The sequence below is a fragment of the Rhea americana genome, unplaced genomic scaffold (assembly GCF_003343005.1).
Source record: "Rhea americana isolate MKP2758 unplaced genomic scaffold, rheAme1 scaffold_9, whole genome shotgun sequence".
Classification (NCBI taxonomy): domain Eukaryota; kingdom Metazoa; phylum Chordata; class Aves; order Rheiformes; family Rheidae; genus Rhea; species Rhea americana.
The window spans coordinates 7,316,534-7,340,857 of NW_028187088.1; the positions used below are offsets into that span (position 1 = coordinate 7,316,534).

The 24,324-nt window shown below is 37.4% G+C and overlaps 1 protein-coding gene across 1 annotated transcript in view; it reads left to right on the forward strand.

The window, feature by feature from the left end:
- The window catches only part of KDM5A (lysine demethylase 5A), a gene marked incomplete at its 5' end in the record, with an annotated part of 52,016 nt that overhangs the window by 13,876 nt on the left and 13,816 nt on the right, over positions 1 to 24,324 (forward strand). Inside the window, 15 exons of the mRNA XM_085324126.1 lie at positions 636 to 794; positions 4,026 to 4,145; positions 5,212 to 5,370; positions 6,869 to 7,050; positions 8,829 to 8,991; positions 10,358 to 10,477; positions 11,789 to 11,983; positions 12,086 to 12,267; positions 12,527 to 12,651; positions 12,902 to 13,052; positions 16,991 to 17,108; positions 20,114 to 20,469; positions 20,995 to 21,133; positions 21,758 to 21,937; positions 23,420 to 23,581. Of these exons, the coding sequence (XP_085180252.1) occupies positions 636 to 794; positions 4,026 to 4,145; positions 5,212 to 5,370; positions 6,869 to 7,050; positions 8,829 to 8,991; positions 10,358 to 10,477; positions 11,789 to 11,983; positions 12,086 to 12,267; positions 12,527 to 12,651; positions 12,902 to 13,052; positions 16,991 to 17,108; positions 20,114 to 20,469; positions 20,995 to 21,133; positions 21,758 to 21,937; positions 23,420 to 23,581 (2,511 nt within the window). The remainder of the gene's footprint in view (positions 1 to 635; positions 795 to 4,025; positions 4,146 to 5,211; positions 5,371 to 6,868; positions 7,051 to 8,828; positions 8,992 to 10,357; positions 10,478 to 11,788; positions 11,984 to 12,085; positions 12,268 to 12,526; positions 12,652 to 12,901; positions 13,053 to 16,990; positions 17,109 to 20,113; positions 20,470 to 20,994; positions 21,134 to 21,757; positions 21,938 to 23,419; positions 23,582 to 24,324) is intronic.

Below are 24,324 nucleotides of genomic sequence, written 5' to 3' on the forward strand. Positions count from 1 at the left end.
TGGTATAAGTAAGGTGTGATTGACTTCAAGTACTTTACACAGCTATGTGAACCTAATCAGCTGGAAAGCATACACTTTTTGGTGACAGTTGGACTAAAATAAGAAATGGAGGGATGGGAAGGGGAGGAAATATTCCTCACCCCAAAACTAGCCCTATTATTTCTAGTGAATCTTTGAGGTGTATGAGGAAAATAGCCTGAGTTGCTCAGTGAGTGAGAGTAGTGCGAAAATTTGGAACAAGTGTTGTTCATAACATTTATATTGTTGTTAAATGCTTATACATAGGATAATTTTTAGTTGTGATAAAGTAATACACAATTTCATCATTCAGATATCATTGCAGATCTTTAGTACTATACTAAATACTAMATATTTTCACCTGAAAATACTTAATCTCATGAGTGTCTTTGGGAAATACATGTCCACTTTTTTTTTGGTTTATTTTTAGCCCTCAAATGCATTACTGCTTTGGGAAACAGAAGCATAATTGATAATTACCAGTGCTTCTCAATCTCCAAAGGATATTACTTGAAGTCCATATATCAGACTTCAGCATTATACCCTTATTACTTTAAAGAAGGCATGTGCTGGATGAGGAAGTTTTTTGCAACTTGTTTTGTTTTGTTTCTCGACAGGTTGATCTGTATGTTTGCTTATTCTGTGGCAGAGGAAACAATGAGGACAAATTGCTACTGTGTGATGGGTGTGATGACAGCTATCACACTTTTTGCTTGATTCCTCCTTTACCTGATGTACCCAAAGGTGACTGGAGGTGTCCAAAGTGCGTTGCTGAGGTATGGTTTCAAGAACTATTCAAGCTTTGGATGTTTATTTGTGATCCTGAAAAGGTCAGGACCAAGAGCAGTTCAGTTCATTTGGTCAGGACTAAGAACAGTTCAGCCATTCCATCTAAGCAGAAGCTGTGTTTTGTTTGGCATATGATAAAGGTGAGCTGTGAATTTCCAGCTACTCTTGACTCATGAACCATAAGAAGACATGAAAGAAGATACTGAAATGTCATTTTCAGAGCCTAGATATAACCTTTATGTATTATATTGCTATGTGAAACATAAAACTTTAGCCTTTGTATGCTAAGAGCTGAAGCACAATATGATGAACTGGTAATGGAAACTAGGGTGAGCAGTAGGGCTGTTGAAAGTCTGTAGAGGGAGGGAGAAACGAAAAGGTGTTGTAAGGGTTATAATAGGTGGTTCAGTGTAAGGATGAGACTTTCTAAATCATGAGGTAATCGAAGAGCTTTGTTTATTGGTAAACAATTATGACATTACTCTAATTGTCTGTTATTTGCGACATTTTTGAATTTAATTACTTGAGAAACAGGAGCTCATATGTCAAGAGGAAAGAGATCAACACCCTAGAAGTTATGGACATCATTTGATTTTCCTGATACTTGTCTTAAAACAGATTTCAGCAAGCCCCAGAAATTGGCAAATATTCTGAGGGGAAAAAAGCTTGCTGTTTCTAAGGCTGCAATTTTCTGACTAGCTTAAACTTTCTACACTGTTTTTCCTTAAAGAGKCAGTCACATGTACATACACTCAACACCCTGACTGTGGGCTTCTGTTGTTTCCTTTGTAGTGGTATGAATGGTTGCATGAACGCATAATGAGGTGGATTAACTCACTGATCTCTAACCCTCAGCTAAGAGAGATTAGGTTGTCAGATGAACTCATGCAAACACTGTTGCGAGAGGTGGAAGTTCATAGTCACAGGCCAGGGAGAGGATGGGACTAACTCATTTGGCTGCAGCTCACAGYTGATGTAGCTGCTCATTAAACTTTCCCTTAGGTGAGAATATTGAAGGAATATTAGTAGGCTACACCAGTCCAAATTGGTGGTAATATAAAAATGTGAACTGTGGAGACCCGTAAGAAATGTCAGTAATAGTAGTATTAGTAGTAAAAATGCAGATTCATTGTTGCCAAGGGCAAATCACATGTGTAAGGACAAAATCAGGAAAGTTAGGGTACAAGTTAAGCTGTTATTGGCAAACGATACAAAAAATACTTGAAGAAAAATTTTATAAATACATTGAAAGTAAGAAGAAGGGAAAAAACATAGGTATATTATGTGATGGGAGAGTAAGCAAATAAGAACACAAAGTTTGAAATAGTCAGCAGTACTTTTTTGCCTCAGCTTTAATTTAAAAATTAATTTTGCACAGATGCTTAATGTTAACAGCAGGATACCAAACCAGGCTAAAATAGAAGAGTAACAGTATAAGGATTGTTTAGATGCATTCAAGTCAAAAGCATTTGACAAACTTAAGAGTACTTAGAGCTAGTCAAAACAGTCTTTGAACTATTAGTGGTTATCTTTGAGGATTTACAGCCAAAGGTGAGGTGTTATTGCTCTAATTTCAAATTAAATTGGTTAAAGAAATGAACAGTCAAAAGAATATGAAAGCATCAAAAGAAAAATCTGGTGGTAATAAACACTGATTGAATTTAAGAACAGATCATGTCAAACCAAACTCATTCTCTTTTTATGGCATTACTAAGATTGAGGAAAGGGGAAAGTAATGAAAATATAACATCATTTTAAATCGATTGCTGAGTGTCTTACCTGTTCACATAAACAAAAAAAATACAAATAATCTGAATTACATTAGTATAGAGCTGATTATTCAACCATTTGAGAAATCATGTTTGAAGAATTTGTTAACATACAATTGTCAGTGTGGAAGGTTAAATTGAGGAGGTTCTGTCTAAGATCAATATTAATTCAGTACGTCTTCAAGAAATTTAAAGATTGAAACGGGAAGAAAAAAAAAATTGACGGTTGCCAAGAAAGTCTTACTATAGCCTTGAACAGGATTAGAGTTAAGTGATTATGATAAATTTGAGAAATAGTTTCAGATAAAAGGTAAATGCTGTTCATGGAAAGAAAGTGTTGAGTGCAAGTGTACACTATRGGGAGTAAGTGGTTAGAGAGCAATACATGAAAAAAGGGATCTTCAGATTGTTACGGAACATAAACTGAACAGGAGTTGATGATGATGTTGCAAAAAGGACATGTATTATTTTGAGAATGTTACAGATTCTTGAATATTTTGGGCCAAGGGTATGTTGTCAGCTGAAATTTGAGAGAAGGACAGTTAGATAAGAAGGAAAACTTTTGACAAGAAGGAAAATAACATTTTGACAGGTTGCTTATGGAAGATGTAGATTCCCTGTTGCACACTACATTTAAGGACTGCTTTGATAAATACTGGGCATAGTTTAATGATAGTTMTCTGCAAAAAAAGGAACTACCAACTTGAATTCCTTTCCAGTCCTGTTTCACTATGGCTAAAAAGCTGATTGTCAGTTTTGTGAAGTTTGTGTTGATCTATCTTGCGTATATAAAAATTGTCAGCTATGAAAGGGCTGAAACAGACACTTTAGAAGGAAATAGGTGGGAAGAACAGTAGAAATACGATTTGATTGCTTTTTGCACTCTGAGATAATTGTGGATAAAACAGTGGAGACCCTTTAAAGATTTTCTTTGTTGAATGGATGATGTCTGTTTAATGTTATTAAGTCAACCACATGGGGAAATACTGTGTTGTCCTAATAGACTTCCTGCTCTTTCTTCATACTTTTGTAGTGCCAAATCATTTAACTTGCTGATTTGCTAAAACTAAAGCTCTTGTGGGATTTGCTCTTGTGCAGTTTTCCTGCAGATGCTCAATTCTACCGTGTCTCAGAAATTCTTCAAGACAGTCTAAACTTATTTCATGCGCTTTATCTCACTGCTGCTTGTRGCAGCAGATGACAAAACTTAGTTTTGAACAGGCAAGCAGAAGCGCCTAGCACTGGGGTTTACCATGTTAATTAACTTCCTGTATTCTGTTCTGTTTCCATTCTGGTAGGACTTCCTCAGCTGAGAAGAGCAGTCCAAACCTATAGCTTACTGTGTTTTGATAAGGACTCAGATGGACACTTATTTTCAGGAAAAAAAAAAAAGTGATTGTTTGTCACTATCTGATGCAGGGAACAATATTTTTATGTTCCATCTTCCAGGAATGCAACAAACCCCGTGAGGCCTTTGGATTTGAACAAGCTGTCAGGGAATACACTCTCCAGAGCTTTGGTGAAATGGCTGATAACTTCAAGTCTGATTATTTCAACATGCCCGTCCACGTGAGTTTCAACATTTGTTATGATTCCTTGTAGGGGAAAAAGAGAAGTGTTACCAGCTGATGCTAAATTTCTGCTGAGGCATCTTAGTTTTGTTTAAAAAGGCACCGTAAGTTTGAAACATGTAAACAAATGACTTAGTTTTCTGGCATCTGGTCTCATTTCAACTTCGTTTCATCTTCTTTCTGTGATAGATAGATAGCTTTACTGCTTGTTAGGGTGTAGATTTGTGTGCTAGACTCCATTTAAGCTCCTCTTGATTAATTGAACTAAGTATGTAATTGTTCTTTTTGGCAAGGGATTGTTTCTCCAGCCCTTTCTATAGTATTTATTTTGGTTTAGTTTATTCAGAGGGTAAATTCCCCCCACTTGCCATCATGTAGTCTTTTCTTCTAGACAGGTCAATAGACTGAGCGTGTCTGATAACCATTTTTTTTGGTTCTGCACCTCAGCAACCCTTCCAGAACTGGCATGTCTGTTCTGGCACACCTTCATGATATCACTGTCCTTTAGGCTGCATGCAGCACTGAGCTCCTTCTCCCGTCAGGTTTCTTGGGTAATTTGTAGGTGTTCTTGTCAATACTTCCGCCTTGTGAGCACACCAGTTTATAATGAAACTAGAAGCTGTAATAAGTTATATGAAGACTACAATCTCTTGAACATAATTTTTCATCTGAATTTCRTGGCTGTTCAGAATTTTTGGTTGTTATCCTCTGAAATGGTTTGGAATATGCAAGCTGTTTGTTTTGTTAACTGCTCAGCTTCTGCTGGTTGTCTCCTCCTCCATTCTTTGCTGTCAAGAGTTCTTATAAAGCTGTACTTCCAATAACCCCATTTTCTTTTTTTGTCCATACCACCACTTACAATGTGGCAACCTGTTTCTGTTGTATTACAGCCACTGCTAAGGAATACAAACCAAACTGAGTGACTTTAAAGAGGTGGAGGGGTGAGGGGTTATGGCCTTGGTGCCTCAAAATCCCTGAGGGGTTAGTAACAGTGTATTACTTGAATGACAGTTTTTTAGGTTGCAGTTTATCTGCACATACCCTAATACCTTTCCCTCTTTCAGATGGTTCCCACTGAACTAGTGGAAAAAGAATTCTGGAGGTTGGTGAGCAGCATAGAAGAAGATGTCATAGTGGAATATGGAGCTGATATCTCATCCAAGGACTTTGGAAGTGGCTTTCCAGTGAAGGATGGCCGACGAAAGCTAATGCCGGAGGAGGAGGTGAGGAATATGCAGACTGACCTTGTTCTTTGCTCTGCATAAGATTTCACATTGAGCATTTGGACTTGGAATCAGTGGTTTTTTTTGTTTTTTTTGTTTTTGTTTTTTTTTTTTTTGATACAGAATTGTTTAAGGCTTTTGCATGTTCTTAGCATTCCTTTTGAACAAACATTTTAGGATTTTTTCGGAGGGGAGTTCTGGTTCTGATAGCTATTTCATGATGTAGTCAACACCTGTTTTGTATCATGTAATCTTAGCAGACAATTTCCTATCTTTTGGTAAAGATGTAGAAGATGTTATAGTATGTCCAAGTATAAGAAGACTAATAAGATTTTTCTTTCTTATTGAGCGTCCTGATTGTTTTGGGTTAGGTACTGAAACATAATTCTAGTCTCCTTAAGAGGTTCAAAATAGATAAAACTCTTAGATAACTGGATTTAACTTGTTCCTCTGGCTATATATAGTGGATAAATAAGATAATGTAGACATGCCATCTTATTATGGAAAATAAGATGAAGATGGCCTGTTTAAATTCAGTCTGAGAAGGAAAGTAAGAGTGTGTTTTCATGGTTACACAGCCAAGATCAATTTATGCTCCTCACTGGGAGAAGTAGTTCTCCTCACTATCATCTTCCACTCATGCCTGCACTTCAGTCGACTGTGCAATAATTCTTGACTGCTTGATGAATCGGAACCGCTTATTGATCTATCTATATGGCAATCATAATTCAAAATTTTTTCTAGACAGATCACTAATCTGGTTCACTGTATTCGTTTTTAGTGTCAGTGTAAAGGAAACAGCAAGAGCATGCCTCTGAGTTGAGGTTGGGACTACTCCTTCAGCAGCTATGGAATATGCCTAAACTGAATTTGTACACTAACAGCCTTTTTTCAAGGTGAAAAGTAGATTAATATGAGAASATAGTAGTGAACTTTTTGGGCATTTTGTTTGAATTCTGATTTTGTAAAGAATGCATTTAACGTAAATGTGAAATTGCTTATGAGGGAGTGGGAATTTCTCCTCTTGAGAAAAAATTCTAACATACAGATAAGATTATCAAGATAAACTGTGCAGTAAGTAGGCCTTTAAAAAGCTGAAATAACATAAAATTATAAAGGATATAGTGAAACTTAAGCTATCTAGTTTTGCTGAAGACTTCTATCTTCTGTTCTTCCTCTGCTAGTGGCATTTTTTTTTCCATCAGAAAAGCATGAAAGCTACAAACTAGGAGGGGAAAAAAAATCCAAGCCTAAATATGTAGGCTTTGATCCAAAGATCCAAAGTATGAGTTACTGAGACTGACCTTAAATGTTAGCCTGATCAAATGCTAACYGAGGTATTTATGGAAGTATTTCTTAGTTTTGATTCTTCTTGCAGAATATGGACCGCTGTCCAGTACAGAAATGAACTGGCTGATTTCTCCTTTGCACTTTAGTCTAGAGTTGGTGTTCTTATTGTGTACTGACTTGTTCAGAATTTTCTCCTTTTCTYTGGCAGGATTATGCGCTTTCTGGTTGGAACTTGAATAACATGCCGATTCTGGACCAATCAGTCCTTGCTCACATCAATGCAGATATCTCTGGTATGAAGGTACCTTGGCTGTATGTAGGGATGTGCTTCTCATCATTTTGTTGGCACATTGAAGACCACTGGAGCTATTCCATCAACTACCTGCATTGGTATGGCCTCTTCCTTTTGCACACCTACCTTGCACAGCCTTGTTTGCTGAAAATCTGCATTCTACTTGAAAATACCTGCACGTGTTGATGACATCTTATAAGCAAAAAACTAAAAAAGATGAGTAGCCCATATTCTTAACTGAAACTGCTTGAAAGAGTACAAATACCRTTTAAGCACTTAGGTTAATGAAAAAGTTGATACCATTTGAATATTTGTGTTGCCAAAAATCCAGTGTCAGTGTAAAATTGTGCTTTGTGGGCTCACATCTTTTCTGAGGAAGTTTCTGGTTTTGAATTGAGTTGCTGTTTATTGATTCCTAATATGTGCTTTGTGATTCAAAGTTGGTATGTCCTTGTTCTGGAAACAGTGGCTGCTGCATAGAGGCTTATATAGGCACTGGGGCTGAAAGTTGAACAGCAGATTTGTGTATACAGAGAAATATTCCTGTTGGTTTAAGAGAATAGAAATTTGAAAGTAATTTTGACTTTCAGAACATACCCRGAAATGTTCTAGTGTTTACTCTTGTTTGAAAAGTAAGAGTCTTGGCAGGTAAATGGCTGACTGTGCAGTCTTCCCAAAGCATCAAGCTCAGTCAGTGTGGGATAGGGGGAATAGRAGAGAAGCTATGGGAAGCACCCCTTCAAAGTGTAAAGTTTGTACATATGGTAAGGATCAGTTGATGGCCTTTAGGCAGTGATTGCATATTTTCAGAGAAACATGTTTGCCAGAAAGATTTGATCTGTAGGCTCAGGAGGGGGATTTGTTTTGTTTAGAATTCAGTTGTTGTCCTCAGCATGCTATTAACTGGATCAGTATGTGAGGGTTTTGTCAGCTGGTGAATTCCAGCAGCCCAGTCTGATGCTCAGGAGTGTGGTTCTTTGGTTTTTGTTTGTTTGCTTTTTTACTAGGGTTTACTAGCTATGTCCGACCAGCAGATGTCACTGAAGCCAGCAAGAATCGAAAAAATGTTGCCCTATTCCTTGTCTAGCTTTTGGGATAATTGGTGACAAGTTTATTACAGTTAGCGAGTGTTATGTAAACTGTTTTGGATAGTTTAACAGACATTTTATTCAGATGTACAAGCRATAAAATTAAAACAAATAAATCTCAGCACCATAGGTTCTACTTCGTTACAGCTTTCTTTGGTAAGGCGGGACTGGAGGGACTAGAGTAGTATGTTCTCAAATAATTTTCTACTTGTTTTTTACTCTGTTGTACTTTTCTTCCCTCACATTTAACTAATTTATGTCATTAGGCATTTTCTGTTTTAAGAGTCTGGTGGACCGTGGGTTTTCAGTAGTTGGATATGTATGTTAGGATTGCTTGCACTTCATGACACCAGTATTTTATTCTTTCCACTTCTTGGATTGTGTACTAGTCCATTTATTTGAGACATAGGACTTTTCCAAGCCCAATTAAGTGAGTGGAGACATTGGCCAAGAGAAACCTTGATAAARTTTTAATACTTCCTAAAGGAAAATAATTACCCATTTTATTCCTTTAGAGTATGGTAAATGACAATTGTCTTTCATCTTAGGCTTGATTGGGCAAAGCTGCTGGCAGATATGTTGAGAATTGTAGAGTGATGGACTTAGGTTAGAATGATAWATCCTGAAGATTGTGTTTTTGATTGAAGATGTTCTGGAAAGTATATGCTAAATATATTTGACTTAAGTGAGCAGTGATATTAGATTTATTAGGTGTACTTCACAGTTGGATGATATCTTCGCTTCCCTCGAAATAATGCGTTTGTTACTCTGGCTGTGTTTTTTGTTAGGGGAGAGCCAAAGACGTGGTATGGCGTGCCCTCTCATGCAGCCGAGCAATTGGAAGATGTCATGAAAGAACTGGCTCCCGAACTATTTGAATCCCAGCCCGATCTCCTTCATCAGCTTGTCACTATCATGAACCCCAATGTACTGATGGAGCATGGTGTACCAGTGAGTGTTACAGAAGCATTTTTTGCATTATGGACTGKTTTTTTTCTTATTGTGTAAGAATGATTTGGAGTAACTAAAGAATTTTTATGATGGACGTTTACAGATGCTGTTCATCAGTTATAGGGTGCTTTTAAAAGTCATTTTCTATAGAATCCTTCTCTAGAAAGAAGTGGTCACTGAAGACTTGCCAGGAAATTCAACTTGCCTTATACTAGAAGTGAATGTGCCAAACTTAAAAAACAAACAAACAAACAAAAAAAACCCAAACCACCTGAAGCTTTACATGAAACAATATCATACAGAACAATTTTAAATTGTTTCCTTTGGATTTTTTTTTAATTTTATTTTTAGCAGCTCTTAAAGGACCAGAGATCAACATTTGGTAGTGGTAAAAACATTAAAACACAAGCTTTTGGTTGAAGTCACTTCTTCTGTTAATACTGACTTGCAGGATTTAAGTCCATCTTAACCACCAGTGCTCTTTCTTCTTGTGGGTTACTGTTAAATGATTTTTGGGTAGGATGTAAGATCCCAATGAAGCAAGGCTGGTGTAGTATATGCTTCCATCTCTCACCCTGTGCCTTATTTTGGGGGTTGCTTTAATTCTATGTAGAAGGCTGTAATTTCCCAAAATATTGTCACTGTTAATTGTGAAAGCTCTGGATATGGTTATATATGTAATTAGACAAAYTTATTCTTTTATCAGGACTAAACCAGTATGTAATTCTGGTAAACTTGAAAACATGACTTTTTAAAAATAGCATGGTAATTAATCTAGCATATGAAGAGAAGTGAAGTTTTCTTTTGTGATAGTTTTTGCTTTTGGGCTCCCACTGGAAAGTAGTATCATAGCAGTAAATATATCTGTGAAAGGTTTTAATGTCTCTTGATGCTAAAACATTTGCCTTATGTTTTGTAGAAAGCTGAATATTTGCAAACCATTTTTAAATGTTGACAATGGCCCTTTAAAAAGCAGTCATTACCATTTGCTGTTGTGTTAGGGTAAACTGCTTCTCTGGCAAATATCCCAAAAAAGCAAACTAAAGTGTTTTCAGAGGCTTTTGCACATTGTGGTGTGATGGATTAAATGATCTGTTAGCTGATAATACAGAAACATCCCTTTTGGGAGTCATTAAAGAGAAATCCCTGTGCCTTATTTTCAACTGCTGGCTTATGTATTTGGCTTTTTTGTGTAAGGCTGTAAACTGAGGGTTCATTTTTAAGAAGACAGAACCACTCGTTACCAATTCTGGTGTGGCTATGTTACCTGTGGTGTTCTATAGGTAAAGAAAGTGATTTTCAAATGTGTTGTAGTAATGGGTTGTAACCTCTGTTGCAATTTTTTTTTTATATTCACTTGTACTAGGTATACCGAACCAATCAGTGTGCTGGCGAGTTTGTTGTGACTTTTCCTCGTGCCTATCACTCTGGATTTAACCAGGGATACAACTTTGCTGAAGCTGTGAACTTCTGCACTGCTGACTGGGTCTGTTCTTTTGTATATGTTTGCTATGTCTCTACCAGGTGACCTTTCCAAGGGGAATGTTAGTAACTTGTTTATCTGAAGAAGAATCTCTTATGTTGGATCATACGTTTTATGTTTATAGTTCCAGGTACAACAGATAGCCTGATCTGAGTTTCCTTTACAGAAAATTATTTTGATGAGCACATAATTCTGAACAGCTTCCAACCAAAACTTTTGAGTGTGGTCTTTTTTTAAAAAGCATTCTTCTAACCTAAAAGTGGTATTTCATAGTCCTTTAGGTAGCATTTCTGCAGTGGATCTTTCTGGATTGGTATAGGTTAATATGCTGTGTTGAATTGTTTGTTGTATTTTGAGTTTTGGAGGTAGGCGTGTAACTGTTTTATTCTCCTTTTGTCTCAGCTCAGTGCATCTCGTAGCTATATTTGTGCTTGCTTTAATAGCCATGCCACACCAAAGCATAACTTAAGTGGATTTATCAGTAAGTTCTCTAGAGAACTCTAGAGAAGTATGCCTTACTGTTGTCCAGGGCTAACATAGGAAGTTAAAATTTCRTCCTTACTTTATCCATTTAACTTCTGTTTCAGTGTATTTAAGTAGGACTTCTAGTCCTCAATCCTTAAGCAGAAAATTTTAGTCCTTAATTAGAGAAGTTTTCTGCAGGGTTGTCATAGTGTCAGTGTTCTTGTTTTCTCCTGTACCCATTATGTAATCTGTTTATAGCCTCTGGGGAATCTGCAGAACTCACATTAGCCACGTGAGATTTCCCTTGCTTATATAAAATATAACCCAGAAATCTATGTAGCCAATTCTATTAGCTTTTATATATATATATAATATTAATATATAATATATATATATATATATTTCAGTTCTAAAAGGGACAAAATAATGAAATTACTTTTGCTGAACTTTACGCATCTTGCAGTTAAATGTCTTAAGTCCAAGTTTAGCAATATCCAGAGAGCAATGCATTTCACTCTAAACAAGGTAGTCTTTACACTGCCAGTGTCTCTCCACTGATGGTAAGAACAACTTAGGACAACTCTTAAACTTATGTCTGAAAGTTAGGCACGTAAGTTTATGGCAGATAACTCCCACCAAACATGGATGTCCTCTTTGAACCTGGGAAATCTTTTTATTTCTGTGACATAATTTGAAGGCTATTTTAAGTGACTCTCGCGCATAAGATAGTACTCTCTTTCTAATCCTCAGTTTTTCTCCAGGTATGGGAGATAAGAGTTCCTCTTGGAATGTTTTCCCAATATGATAGACATTGCGATTGTTTTTCTTCTTTTTTTTTTTCCCCCATAGCTTCCCATTGGACGTCAATGTGTAAGTCACTACCGAAGGCTAGGGCGTCACTGTGTTTTCTCCCACGAAGAGCTGATCTTCAAGATGGCTGCAGATCCAGAGTGCTTGGATGTAGGGCTTGCTGCCATGGTCTGCAAGGAGATGACTCTAATGATAGAGGAAGAAACACGCTTAAGGGAATCTGTTGTACAGATGGTAAGTAGTAAAAGAACTTTTTCACTTCGGAAAAGAAAAGTGAAAGTTCTTCCCCCTCCTTCCTTGGATTTTTATCAAGTATCTAACTTTTTTTTTTTTTAGGGAGTGTTGATGTCTGAAGAAGAAGTGTTTGAACTGGTTCCAGATGATGAGCGTCAGTGTACAGCTTGCAGAACCACATGCTTCTTGTCAGCTCTTACATGTTCTTGCAATCCTGAGCGTCTGGTGTGCCTTTACCATCCATCTGATTTATGTCCATGTCCAATGCAAAAGAAGTGTCTAAGGTACCTAAGATTTTTTTCTCATTTCTTCCAGATAAAATGTTTTGCTGGAGACCTACAGCTAAATACAACATTAGCTACAGTTTTGTCATCCTGTGACTAGGAGGAATATTTTCCTTGCTTCTTACTCCCAGGGCAAAGGGCGTTATGCRAGTTCTGTCTTTCTGGCCTTGTTTTAGCTGGAGAATCTCAATATGTAAGCAAAATCCTGGTTTTTGTATGAGCATTAATACTCTTACGTTTTTTCCTTCCATATCTCCAGGTATCGGTATCCACTAGAAGATCTTCCTTCTTTGCTATATGGAGTGAAAGTGAGAGCACAGTCCTATGACACCTGGGTCAGTAGAGTTACAGAGGCTCTGTCTGCCAACCTCAACCACAAAAAAGGTCAGACTTCTGTTGTTCGTTACAGGAGTTCTAGAACATCCTGCTTCTAGTCTGTATGCTCATTTAATGAGACTGACAGTGTGTGGTTCTTAGCGGAAAAAAAAGAGCTAATCCAAAAGAGTATAATACAGCACATTATTGTGCATTTTTAAGTTGAAGTAGGCTGTCAGAACCTTGATTGAAGGCTTTGGAAAAAGTCTAAAATGTCTTTTATTTCTGCATACAGATTATTTATATACTGTTGTTACAGATGTGATTGAGTTGAGAGTGATGTTGGAGGATGCTGAAGACAGGAAATATCCGGAGAATGATCTTTTCCGCAGGCTCAGAGATGCTGTGAAAGAAGCAGAGACTTGTGCATCAGTGGCACAGCTGCTTTTGAGCAAAAAGCAGAAACACAGGTATGACGGGATTTTTTTTTTATAATTATTTTTTAAACTGTTTCAGTCTATCTTGTTATTTGTTTGGACCTGGAGATATAAGAACCCTGAGATCTCACTGCCTACTGATTTTTTCCATATTTACCCTTAGYGCTGAGACTTGCACAGAGATAGGGGGCAGATGTTGTGATGCACAGGGCCAAAATGCAAACTTTGGTTGCGTTAGACATACCATTTTCAACTGATTTCTCTCCTGAAATGTGAAATACTTAAGAGAGCTTGTGTTTGGTTGCTGAGCAGGGATTTGTCTGATAGTATGGAAGAGTTGCAGGGAAAGACAACTGAAAGAAAAAGCATTATGAAAGTAAGTCTTAACATGAATGTTATATTTTAAGTAGCAGGGCTAAATACATAGCTGAAATAATTTATAAAACTTCTGGGAAAGAAAATCTGTTAAAACAGATTGCAAAGCCAAATACTTGAAAGCTAGGAAATACCAGTTGTCATTGGTGATGCAAGTTTAATTGTGTCTTATTGTGAAGCATTTCTCAAATATTTATAATTTTCCCAGCTGTTACCAAGTAAGATGTAAATTGTGTGATGGAGGTGGGGGATGTTACTAGGGAGTTGTTGGAACCTGAAAAAGTAGTATCTTTCAAGAGTTGACTGAGGCACGGGARCCTGAGGAGTAGAGTGGTGCAGAGAGCAAAAGTAGAGCCCAGAGCTGTTGAGACAGACTTTTATTTCTTGACAGGGACTATGAGAGGCAATGATGGGTGGCTGAAAAATAACAGCTTGTCTTGGTGACTTCTTGCAGTAGTAGACTCCCTTAGCTTTTCATGTTGGTTTCCTTGCCTGTAGCCTTCTTGGTATTGCTCTGTCCGCTGGCCCTACCTCGGCAATATACTGGATACATCCCCTGTTCAKCTCTCACTGAGCCTTTGGTGATATGTTCTCCCTTTCCCTGTACGTGTTCTGTGTGCTAAAGAAGGCCCTAGAGAGAAAAATTTGATCAGATAACTGTAATTTTCRTGGCTGTGGTTATCTGAATAACTTTAAGAGCTTGCATTTCCTATATTGAGCATAAGAATTGATTTTATGACCATGTTTTGTAGTTTTGGTGTATAACTTCAGGGTTTCCAAGGGAGGGAGTAAAAAGAAAATACATTTTAAATTGTAGTACTCAACTTTGCTACACGGGACACAATGCATCATTATCATTTRAATTTTGAATTTGAATATTGAAATATTTGTTATATCCCAGATATAAGTGTAATACCTCAYGTAATTAAGGTATTTTGTTTGCTTTTTGGCCTTTTGTGGCTTTTTTTTGCTTGTGGGATCCAATTAGAATATAGGTATGGCCACTTAGCACTCCACTCTGAACTAAGGAAACAGGTGTCAGCCTTCTCTTTTGTTGATTATTTGATGGGTTTCCAAGATTCCTCGAAAAAGGAATTTCATGGGGCAAAGRAAGACTTGTGTAGTTTGAAGGCTGTTACATGCTGAAGAGCAATATTTTACAGAATTGAGATGTGAGAACTTTCTTAAAGACTTTGAATCCTCTTTGAACGATGTTGGGAAACTTAAATGTGGAGGTCACTTTCAGCTTCTTTAACATTTATATTCGTATTTAATATGTTGAGAAGGATAACATTTACACAGAAGATAGGTGTATAAAACAGAAATTAAAAATGAGGCTGTAAGCACAGCAACTTAGTGGGGATTAATGAAGCAGTAAATTCATGGTCAAGAGTATGTAAAGTAAGTCTGTCCCCCATGTATCTGGTAACACATAAACCTGAGAAATTGATAATATGAAACTATGAAGATGTGTGCAATATTTCAATCATGTCTCTTCCCCATTGTTGAAAGTTGTGAGGTTTTTGTAGGTATGGACAGTTGTATTGTTTTGTGCAACATCTAGCACTGTGGCAGCATATATTTGCCTAAGGTGACTAGATGCCACAACACTGGCAGTGATGTTGCAGGAGATGGTCCTCTGCAGAGTGGGCTGACACTCTGCCTGCAGTGACATGTTTTGTGTACTCYTCAGTCTTACAGGAGTGTTGGAGGCATGGCAAGTCTAACTCAGTAACTGCTCCTTTTCAATCTCTTTGTAACAAGTCAAAGCCTTTGGTATTCCTTTTTTTCCCTCTTTGAGTTTTAGATCTTGTAGTTAATCTAAATTTTACTTTTAAAATTATATTTAAGACTGAAAGATTTAATTCTGTTTTTCTTTAATATTTTCTCAGCWATAAAATGTGGATTGATTAGCAGGAAACAGCTCTTTAGTGTTTAAAATCTGTCCTGCTTGTGAAGTTGTTGTGCCTGCCAGTGATATCTATACCAAGTGTTTAATTTGTGCAATGTGCAGCTTCTAAGTCTTACAGCATTCAGCAGGCTTATTATGCTAGCTTCAAATGATTTTTAATGGAAACTTCTTTGCAGAACATGTCCTAGTCGTTAGCAATCTCTTGCGGTTACAAGGCCTGTTCATTCAGTGCTTTGGCTACAAGAGGTACATCTCTAGAAAATAAGATTTATTTTCAGAGTTCGTTCCTATTACACATCTGAGACTTCTTGTTGGTGCCTGTCATGGCAGTTAGTTCCTCAAGCTGCCTCGAGCAAGCCAATACAGATCTCCACATGGGTCTTGGAAACCACTTTCTCCCTCAAGCTGACCAGAAAGAGAGGATATTTGTTGAAATTGTCTCCTTGGGAATGTGCTCTACAATGAACTCCTGGATAAGCTGTGTCAATGTTATACTTTGTTGCTATATTTTTGATGCATGTAGTTTTCTCCATACTGTTGTCAGCGTTGCTGTATGCCTCTTGCTCAAAAGTTCTATCGATGAYAAAAGTTTTGCTGAAATTTAGGTGTCAGCACCACTGAGAATTTGCTTTYCGTGCCCTTTGCTTCCTGAGATGGCTCTCATGGTTCCTGTGAATTTTTGTCATAATCATTTGACAAAGCATACTTACAGTTAGATCGATCTCCTGTCAAKGGTGTCCATAACTCAAGTTCTGAAGATACTCATCTCCAGTAACAGGGAGTGTCTGCTTGCTCTGAGACTGTTTCCATTTCAATATTTCTGACATAGGCTTCTCTGTTCAAGAGTGTGCATTTTTTGTTTTGTTTTGTTTTAGAAGAGAAAATAGGGGGGAAAATCTCTGATATGGAGATCCTGTTACAGATCTTGTCTTCAGAGATGCCCTGTTTTGGGTTTCCGTTTTCATAAATACCTGTGATTTTCCTGTTATYTGATCCATCTTAACTTTTTGGAGGTTCCCCCCCCCTCCATCTTTCCCACGTTTCTTTCTTTTTCCACGTTTCAAGCATCTTGATTTTTTTTTTTGGAAGCCCTTGAGCCTTTCATATATGATTCATGTAACTGCATGTTACTCGTGTGGTTTCTTCCTAGTGTTTCTTTCTGGKGTCCTTTGCAACCTGTATTATATTGCCTGACCCACTGGCTTTCAGAAGGGAACACTGGTAGTCTGACCAGCCATGTATGCATCTTGGTAGTGATTTAAGGCTACGCTCAGTATTTTACCAAGAAGTGATTTGGATTTTCACTCTAGTCAAAGTTTAATGTTTCTGCTGCAGAAACTGAACTCTATCCATGCTGCCTTTTAGCATATTCATCTACCTATTCAGAACCAACCCAACTGAAAATCACCTAGACAGTCCTACCGGTAAAGAGTAGGATAAATTCTCTTGAAGGTACTTAGTGAGATTACATTAAACTTAATTTTTAATACTTTGAAATTTTTGTGGATTTTTTGAGTTCTGAAGTAGTGAGTTGTGTGGGTTTTTTTTTGTTTTTTTTTTGTTTTTTTTTTTTTTTTACTTTTCCATAATCTTTATTGCTTTCTATCACTGGGAGTAAATCCAGGTTAGCAGTCTGTTCTCTTTACATGATCTTGTCTAACACTGTCTCCTTTTATACATGCAGCAGACAGAGCCAAGACAGTGGAAGAACACGGACCAAGCTAACTATGGAGGAGCTGAAAGCATTTGTYCAACAGTTATTCAGCTTGCCCTGTGTTATCAGCCAGGCCCGACAAGTAAAGGTATGTTTGCATCTGTTCCTTGAACATAGTGTGGAATTTTTTTAACAGATAACGTGACCTAGTGGCAATAGATGAAAGGTATTTTTCTTTAAGAATCAGTCCTGCATGGGCAGAGATGAATTGAATGGAGTTGTGTCATTTCAAGTTTCTAATATAAAGAAAAGTAGCTGCTTTGTAGTGATATCCCCCCAGGAAGGAAATAAACTATTTTGGATAGATCTAGCTTTAGTATCTCTCTGCTTTACTGAGTAATCTTACAGTTGTTATTGCAGTTTTGCTGATCACCTGTTAGTGTCTGTCCATAARAGAATGGTAACATGCATTCCCATGCATTTTTCTACTGCCTTGCAAGCATGATTCTATGTGAGCAAAGATGGTGTTTGTACATTTATGCTAGTATAGCCATAGCAGCTCAGTAAGTAGGGGTCAGTTTTGGTTGTATAAGCATGGATATTTAATGCCCTTTGAGATAATCCAAAGCATATTATGTGGGGTATTGCAAATRACACTCAGTATTTAGGTAACTGAACAGAGCACTTAAAAAGTATATGAAGTTACATTCATGTAAAGGTGTCTTGTCATAAAGGGCATGGTCAAATGGTCTTGCTCCATCTAAAGCAGAATAAGAGATCACCTCCACCTGCTAATGTTTAGGCCACCTGGTTTTATCTTGGTGAAGCGATTGTGCTGTTACAGCATTGTTAAAGCTACCTATAGAAATAAATTTCCCTGTGAAATCCTACTCTTTTTATTCTTCCCTAAACCTCTGAAGGTTACATTAATGTACTTTTTAGGGAAGAAGGTAGCACCACATCAATGATACTTCTCAGCCTTTGTTTTCCATTTTACAGCCCCCTTAATCTATATATGTGGCCTGTGTTTCTTGTTTCTTCATATGTAACTTTGCACCTCTTTCTGAACGAATCTATACTAATAAATAATCCAGATCATACTGATTCTTTTGACTGTTATTTTCATTTATCACTCTGGCARTCTGTATTGTAGCAAGTGTTTTCAGCGGTGATCTTACTTGCCTCTGTCATTGATGAAATGTTAAATACTGTTTACCCTACTAAACCGTTCAWGAAACATCCTTAATGTTTTTTCACCTTGAGAGAAACTGTTAACCACATATTAAACCACGTGTTCTCTGGTAACTTAAGAATGCTCTACARCCCTAACTGAACTCTTAACATCCTAAACATATTACCATATGTGCAGTTACATTTATATAACCAAACATGTAGTTTAAAAATAACAGAATTTTTGCACTTGAGAAGTTTGTTTTCCATAAAACAATGTTTAGAAGTGTTAGTTCTGTCCTCCTCCATCCATGAATTCTATATTAACTTTTCCATGGCAATTTATTGTTGAATCAAGCAGAGACTTAATACTGGGCTTTCTTCGTGTCTTTGTGGTATTAACATGTTGCTGAAAACAGGTATCTTCAGAAAACTCTCTAGGAGTCCCAGATGCAGATTATTCAAGCCTGTTGACTCTAATCTTTTTCTTTCAAAGATGTTCTTTAACATGTTCCCCAGGTGCTAATGGAGTGGAAAGTATATTATTATCCTCGTATGATATGAAGATTTTACTGCACTTCTTTTCAGATACAAAATAGAAATATTTACTGAGCATTTTCTGCCTCATGAAATTTTATCATCTTTTATTAATGGACCTATAAAATTGCTAGGATTTCTTTTGTTTCTAATGCATTTAACACCTGCTTCTAATGTCCTCAGCTCTGTCATCTATGTATTATCTCTTAATGTCTTTATCTTTACTATTTTGCTAATAGTTTCTTGATTCTTGTTTAGCTATTTTTTCACTGTTGCATCCATTTGCTGGGTAGCTTATTAAGGCTTTTTGGCCATCTAAACTCTTTTAACAGTTGTAATTCATATTTCTATCTAAACTTTTCCTCCCATCTAATGTCTCTTATTTTCTTCAGCYTTAGGAAATTAGTCTGTTGAAGTACTCCATGCATGTTCATGTTTTTGAAGCTTCAACATCATCACTAACCTGTAAAATGGATAAATACATAATTTTACTGTTTAAAACTATACCTCTTAGCTTATTGAATGAAGTCAACTAATGATCATTTATGCCTAAGCACCCACTAACTTTTAGGATGGCATTTCAGTGTAATTATCCATTGTAATGAATTGCAGAATACTTATGTCATGTTGAATGATAAATAGTTTCTAACACAAAATTTTTTCTGACACATTTCTATTAATATCATCTCTATTTGTAAGAAACTCGAGTGTGAATCAATTGAGTATGCTGGTTGAATGTCTTTGAATAAATCTCTGGTGGAGATTCTTTCCCTTCTATTTGCATTATTAGATTCTTTTCTTTCCTTGTGATGCTAAAACATAAGGACMAGGAAAACTGCAGTAGTGCAGTTGCATTTCTATAAAAATTATTTTCCTTCGTTAAATGATTTTACATTTACATTTCTTTCCTGCATAAGCTAAAGCCCTTATGTGTTTAAGTGGTGAGCATGCCTTAGGGGATAGTAATTTTAAACTTGGCCATCATTCTTTTAATGTCTTCTGGTACTTATGTCCTTGTACAACTCTGACTTGTTCTTTCTCCTCAAAGTTGAGTTATGTTGTGTATTATCATCRTTAGTGCCTCTGACGCTAGTTTGAAAGGATGATCTGTTTGCAGAAGTTTCCCCCACCTTTTTAAAGTAATGTTGACTGAGTAGTGCTGTGTTTTGTTAGGATCCATAGTYGGCTGTAGCTGCACAATTTTCGTTGCAGTTTGATGCAACTAAAATGCATTATGTCTGAGATACTGGAGCAGCTCAGTTTAGATGGTCTGTTATTTACAGGTCAGACGCGATGGTGTATGACAAACCAGCTGGCATTGTAGAAGCTCTGACTCATTACTGGGTGRTCACTTACAAATTCATTGCTAGTTGATCCTCCAGTCAAGTTTCCTTTTTGATTCTATGTGCTTTTCTCCTAATTGATTTGTACTGTGTATTACTTTAGAATCTGCTTGATGATGTAGAAGAATTTCATGAACGTGCTCAAGAAGCTATGATGGATGAGATTCCAGACTCYTCCAAGTTGCAGGAATTGATAGACATGGGCTCTGGCCTTTATGTAGAACTTCCTGAACTGCCAAGGCTGAAGCAAGAATTGCAGCAAGCACGTTGGCTGGATGAGGTGAGGTCCACCCTCTTGGATCCCCAGAGGGTCACCTTAGATGTGATGAAGAAACTAATTGACTCAGGTGTTGGCTTGGCACCACATCATGCTGTAGAGAAGGCCATGGCTGAGCTCCAGGAGCTGCTTACAGTGTCCGAGAGGTGGGAGGAGAAGGCCAAGGTCTGCCTGCAGGCAAGGTGAGTGTTCCTTGGCAAACTTTTCTGTGTGTCACACTCTTGAGAGTCTTGGCCTCTTTTGAGGAGTGCAGTGAGAAGCAGGGTCTTTGAAACATTAATGTGTTTCTTTACCTCCCAGCAGCTTGGTGCTATTGATTGCCCAAGAGTTGGATTTGAAATTGTTAATGAGTTGCAGAAGAGTTGTACTCTGTTGGGCTGGCCAGTGGCAGGAGGGCACGAGTGTTGTCGCTATCTTTGCTATTGTTTAAAACAAAAAGCCCAAACAGAAAACACTGAGTATGCTACCAATGCTACCTTCTATGTTAAGGAGTTATGGTGCTGTGCCCCTTTGAATTTGATAGTGCCTGTCAAAAAGCCTATCAGCTTTCTCACCTCTGCTCTTGTCTGGTAGCTAGTAGCATCCTCCAAGAATAGAGCCATGGTATCCTACACTGTAGTGTAATCGCACCACGAGCCTGTCATATTCATGGCTGTAGTTGACTGACGTTTTGAGAGAAGGCTGGAATCAGGTTTTTCTTACTCTAGACCACGGCAAAGCATGATGGCTCTGGAGGGCATTGTGAATGAAGCAAAGAACATCCCAGCTTATCTGCCTAATGTGCTGACACTGAAAGAAGCCCTGCAGCGTGCTAGAGACTGGACAGCCAAAGTGGAGGCCATTCAGGTAGGAGTTACGTCAGGGACTGGGATTTACTGCTTGTATCCTTTTAATTAGACATGCTCCCTCTTCCCAGCTCTGCCCATAATGGTGACCAGAAGGGAAAGCTTGCTATAACTATTAAATTTGCTTACCTTAGTTGTACTGTACTTRCATGTACTACATAACTGAAGTTATGACATCATTAGTTACATAGTCCTCCTTCGAATGCCCTACGCAAATAATAATTCAAATGTGATCCGAAAGGGACATGGTTTCTGTGATATTCATAGGTCTTGAGCTCTGGACTGCAACTGTTACTCTTACATATTTATTGGGAACTGAAGTGAGACTCTTAGCTGATTTCACATCAGCCTGCTGTTAACCAGATGGATTTAAACAGCTGTTTGGAGATGAAATGTTGTCTTATTCCCTGAGCCAGCTGGCCAAGTCAGAATGGCTATTAAAATAGAAACTGTATGAGATAGAGAACTAGTTTTTCAAATACCAGTAAGATTGAAACCCTGCCCTACTTTTCATGCCCTGGATCTCTATTTTAGTCAGTGACTACATGGTGTATAGCTTGAAATTAAACAGGCCATTAAAGACAATGGTGGAATCTTTGGCGTAGCAAATTTTGTTTTACCTCAGAATGGTAGCAACTATGCCTACCTGGAGCAACTGGAGAGCTTGTCTGCAAAAGGCCGCCCAATACCAGTGCGTCTTGATGCCCTGCCACAGCTAGAGTCACAGGTAGCAGCAGCACGTGCTTGGAGAGAGCGCACAGGACGGACTTTCCTGAAGAAGAACTCAAGCTACAGTCTGTTACAGGTGAGCAGCAGATAGTGCTGTATCAGGCTTCAGAAATTATTCTTCATGGTCCTCTACAGTCTAGAGGGAATAGCAGTTACAATAGAATACAGCTTCTTTTGATAATACAATAAATATTTATTTAGAATAAAAGGTGAGAAGATGAATCAGGCATAAAGTCTGTGTTTGAGTAGTGCTGTTCTGTGCATGGACAACCTCAGCTGTTATTTCGGAGAAGCAGATTAAAACTGTGCTTTTGGAGAGGAATGAAAAAGACATTTTTGTTGTGCGAGCCTAGAAATACAAGGCTGAAAAAGAGGCTGACTTACTGATGGATGCTTAGCTTGTTCCGCTGCTTATCTTTTTAAGAAATTTATGAAATATGTAATTATTTTCTTAGAATTCAAGTCAGTTACTGTTTATTTCACTTCGAAGAATGTAATCAGTGTCTCTGTTTTAACAATCTTTAATGTATTTAAAAATCAATCATGTCTTCTTGACAGACTTTCCTTTTCTAGAGAAAGCAAATCCACCTCTTTCAACTCATTCTCATAGGCTGTATTTCTCAAACAATTGCCTTGTCTCTGCAGTTTATGTTCACTTTCAATGTGATGTCCAAAACCAGATAGAATCCTCCCACTATGGCTTCTGTAATGCTAGGTAAAGTCCAATAATTAACTTCTGTGTCCAARGAGGATACTACTCTTTAATATTTCCAAATGAAATTTGCCACTTTTGCAACCACATCACATTAATTTCTGTTCAGTTTATGGTSCACTGTAAGTCTGAAATTTTCAGTTGTATTTTTTTGCCTAATTATTTATTTCACTATATTCTGGTTTTGCATTTGACTCTGTTTTCCTAAGTGTATCAGTTTTCACTTTTTTTATATTGAATTTCATTTACTAGATTTCATATTTCAGCATACCTTCCAACTAATCAAGATTACTTAAGATATAATGCTTGTTCTTCAAAGCACTTGCGTCATGGTTTGATGTTATGAGGTTTATAGGACACTTTTTAGGTTTGTTTAGTTTGAGTCATCAAATTGCAGATGAAGGTATCAAATCATGGCAGATCTTTGAGACCTGCAGTTGATAAAAGCACCTAAAGTGAAAGAAAAATTGATACCTTACTGTGTACAGTTATTCAGTCGGCTGTATGTTTAATAATTTAATCTACATGGATTTCATAGTTTGATTATGAACATGCAGTGGCCTGCAAATTGACCTGGCAAATCACTTTTAGACTGATTATTGTCTAATTCTGCATATACAAGATACTTTTATCCCTTTCTGTTTGTTTCTTCTCCTCATAGCACTAATTAGTAAGTATCAAAGATACTAGATTGCTGAGAATTTTTTACTCTTGTATGATTATTGTAATGCAAGTATTATGTGTTCTCATGTATGTCCCTGAAATCWCAACATAGGTTAGAATGTCTTTGTTTCCATTGACTGGCATCCTTGGCTCTGACAGTGTGAATTTTCTTTGTGGTTACAGGTTCTGAGCCCTCGGACGGATATTGGTGTTTATGGGAGCAGTAAGAATCGACGGAAGAGAGCAAAAGAGTTGATGGAGAAGGAAAAGGAGAAAGATCTTGACTTGGAATCCCTAAGTGAACTAGAGGATGGGCTGGAGGAGGCCAGAGACACTGCAGCTGTGGTAAGGAGCAGTGAAAGGTAGTGTCTCCTGATATATGGATTTAATAAATCTGTCTACTAATTTTTGTAGAAAACTGACAAGTGAATCTCAGTGAAACAAATACCTCACAATAATGTTTGTGATGCAGGAATACAATTCAGCTTTAACTGCAGTGAAAGTAGAGGGAAGCACAGTTCAGCGCATAAATGCTGGTACTTAGTATGTATCTGGCAATGTGAAAGACTCAAATGCTTTCAGATTAATACATGCAACCATGTATTTATGTAAATGGAACAGTTGTTCCATTGACTGTTTCTTAAGAGTTAAAGTTGCTCATTTATTGACATAAGTTAACAAACTTAAAATTGTATTCCAAATTCTCTGACTACAGACAGTCAGACATTGTCATTTCATCTTTCTGCATTAAAAAATGGGTGAGGGTAGTCTCGAAGTGTTTGGTTACAGAAACTTAGAGAGGGAGGGAAGTTATGAGTCTTCTCTGTTAGAGGGATGTTGACGTAGCTTTTTGGATGAGTTTAGTGTTGTCTTGGTGCCCTTTGGCAACAAAAAATGGATGCAGGCTCAATCTGGTTTATACACAGTCCATTTTACATTAGTATGCTTCATTATAGTTACTAAAATTGAGACACTAAGGAAATTTCAGTTGCTTCAAGAACGATATGTGAAACTCCTGCTGCGAAGTATGCTTTGAAACCATTTCTGTTGTATAGTCTTGATAGCTGGATGGTGGAACGTGATTCAGA